Below are 2,182 nucleotides of genomic sequence, written 5' to 3' on the forward strand. Positions count from 1 at the left end.
AGCTGATGCCAGGAAGAGCAGGAAGAGCAGAGAGCATTTCCCTGGTTCCAGGGAAGGGATTTGGGGTGCAAAACCAACCTGGCACAACCCATCCCTGCATGCTTCTGCAAAGGGGGAGGGGGGAGGGGGTCTTTCTTTTGGCCTGATCCCAGTAAAAGCATCCCCCCGAGGTGGGGTGCCAGGGATGGGGCACCAGAGCAACCAAAGCCCTGGAGCTGGCTGGTGCCAGGCACACCAGCAGCAGCGGCACAAATCCTGTCCTCCCAGCTGCTGAAGGGGAAGGTGAAGGGCAGGGGGGAGCACCCACTGGGTCCCCAAAGCCCCTGCGAGCTACTGGGGTTAATCCTGGGATCACATCCCTCTCCCGCATCCTCCAGCTTCTGGAGAAGGTGGGAGGAGGTCAGGCTGCACTGTGGGTCAGCCCTTGGGGTCCTGTCCCCAGCAGGGACCCTGTGACACTGACTGCACCTGGCAGAGGACATCCCCAGGGTGTGTGAGGAGCCCCATCACCAGGGCCAGGGACACCATCCAGCTCCCCTAGGGGAGCACAGGGTGCAGGTCCCCCCCTCCATGCCAAGGGACCCACCTGGGTGCCCTCAAGCAACACCACAGCCCCCCGCATCCCCAGCGTCCCTGACAGGGAGGGCAGTGTCCCCCCTCCTGCCAAGCGGGGACCTGGGAGAGAAGTTGGGGGACAGACAGGTTCTGATTTAATCCTGGGTGTGAAAATAAAGTGCTTTTTGCACTTATTCCTGTCTTTTGGACTTAGCCCCCCACCGGGACCCCCCCTGCAGCCTGTGACACCCACCCCCCCCCAGGCTCTCCCGTGTTCTTCTGCAGGGGGTCACCAGGGGGGTGGGGGTGAGCAGAGGGACCCCCCACCACCACCACCACCACCACCACCCCCCTCTTTAAATTCCTGCTATTGTGGAGTGGGAGGCCGGGTTGGACCTGGTTGTTTAGATGACATCACCGAGCAGGTTGGGTTATAAAATGAATGAAGCAGAAAGCCCAAGTTCACACTAGCTCGGCACTTCGCAGGCGGCAGGAGGGACCTCGGGGCTACGCTCTGAACTTTGACTCCTGCCGGTCCCAGCCATCATCCCCCACCAACCAACCCCGGGGCTCCCCTTGGCTCCCCGCTGCGGGTCTCCCCCTCCCCACCCCCCTCGGCCCCCCTCTCGCTCGGCCTCGCAGGATGCAGATCTCACCCTTGCTGGCTGGTGGACTTTTACTCGCTCTGCTCTCCGTCAGGCTGGAGGCGAAGCCGGCGTCTCAGCTCCCACAGAAGGTAGGGCTGGAGCTGCCCCCTCTCCTCTCCCTCTTCGCCCCATCCCGTCGGGTTTGGGGTTCCCTAAGGGCACAGGGATTGGGGAGTCGTGAGGTGACTTTGGGATGGGCAGAGTCAGCACAAAGCGGGGTCCCCCTTCCCCATGGGATTTTTGGGTGCTGGGGGAACCCTTGTTTCTCCAGCTTCTGGCAGGCGTGCGTGTCCCGGGGACAATCAGCCCCAAATCAGGGGCTGGAGGGGGATGCTGTGTATCCGTACCCTGTGGGATTGGGGCTGGGGAGGGTGGCAGCCGGCTCCCTGGTGTCACCCCCTCTGTGCCGGGCAGTGGGGAAGGGGAGCAGAGCCAGAACAGGGCAGGCAGCAGGTGTAAGGTGTCAGGGTGCGAGGCCAGAGCCCTCCAGGGGACCCTCACCAAATTGGGGGGTCATTTGGGGCACCGCAGGGAGCTGGGTGTCCTGGGATGCTGAGGAGGAGGGATGCACTGGTGGCCACTGACACTGGGTGGCACTGCCCCAGTGACCCAGGCACAGAGACTGGGACACGGACTGAGGGGTGTCCCGGGACAGCGGTGGGACAGGGCTGGTGGTGTCCCTGTAAGGATCTGGGGTAACAGGCTGCAGAGAAAGGGGTGATAGGGGGGGGTGGGGGGGGGTCGGGGAGATGAACGGGAGTGAGCAACCCCCAGGACTTAGTGGGCAGCAGCCCCGAGCAAGGAGAGAGATGGGGAAGGGGATGGGAGACAGGGAGGGCAGGTAAGGAAGGGGGTGTGACCCCCTTTTAACTGCGGGGGGGGTCAGAACTGGAGGAGTGGGGGGACCCAGGGAGCATTACCTGGGGTGTGGGGGGTGTGGGGGGGAAGCAGCAGGAAAAGAGGAGCCCAAATCTCTGTGC

The 2,182-nt window shown here is 63.5% G+C and overlaps 1 protein-coding gene across 1 annotated transcript in view; it reads left to right on the forward strand.

Annotated features, from left to right (window-relative positions):
• The first annotated feature begins 1,032 nt into the window (after nucleotides 1-1,032).
• NPPC (natriuretic peptide C) overlaps nucleotides 1,033-2,182 on the forward strand; it is a 3,641-nt gene continuing 2,491 nt past the window's right edge. The window contains exon 1 of the mRNA XM_014945782.1: nucleotides 1,033-1,291. Within this exon, the coding sequence (XP_014801268.1) occupies nucleotides 1,199-1,291 (93 nt within the window). The 5' untranslated portion in view covers nucleotides 1,033-1,198. The remainder of the gene's footprint in view (nucleotides 1,292-2,182) is intronic.

Source organism: Calidris pugnax, unplaced genomic scaffold (assembly GCF_001431845.1).
Source record: "Calidris pugnax isolate Ruff unplaced genomic scaffold, ASM143184v1 scaffold111, whole genome shotgun sequence".
Lineage (NCBI taxonomy): Eukaryota > Metazoa > Chordata > Aves > Charadriiformes > Scolopacidae > Calidris > Calidris pugnax.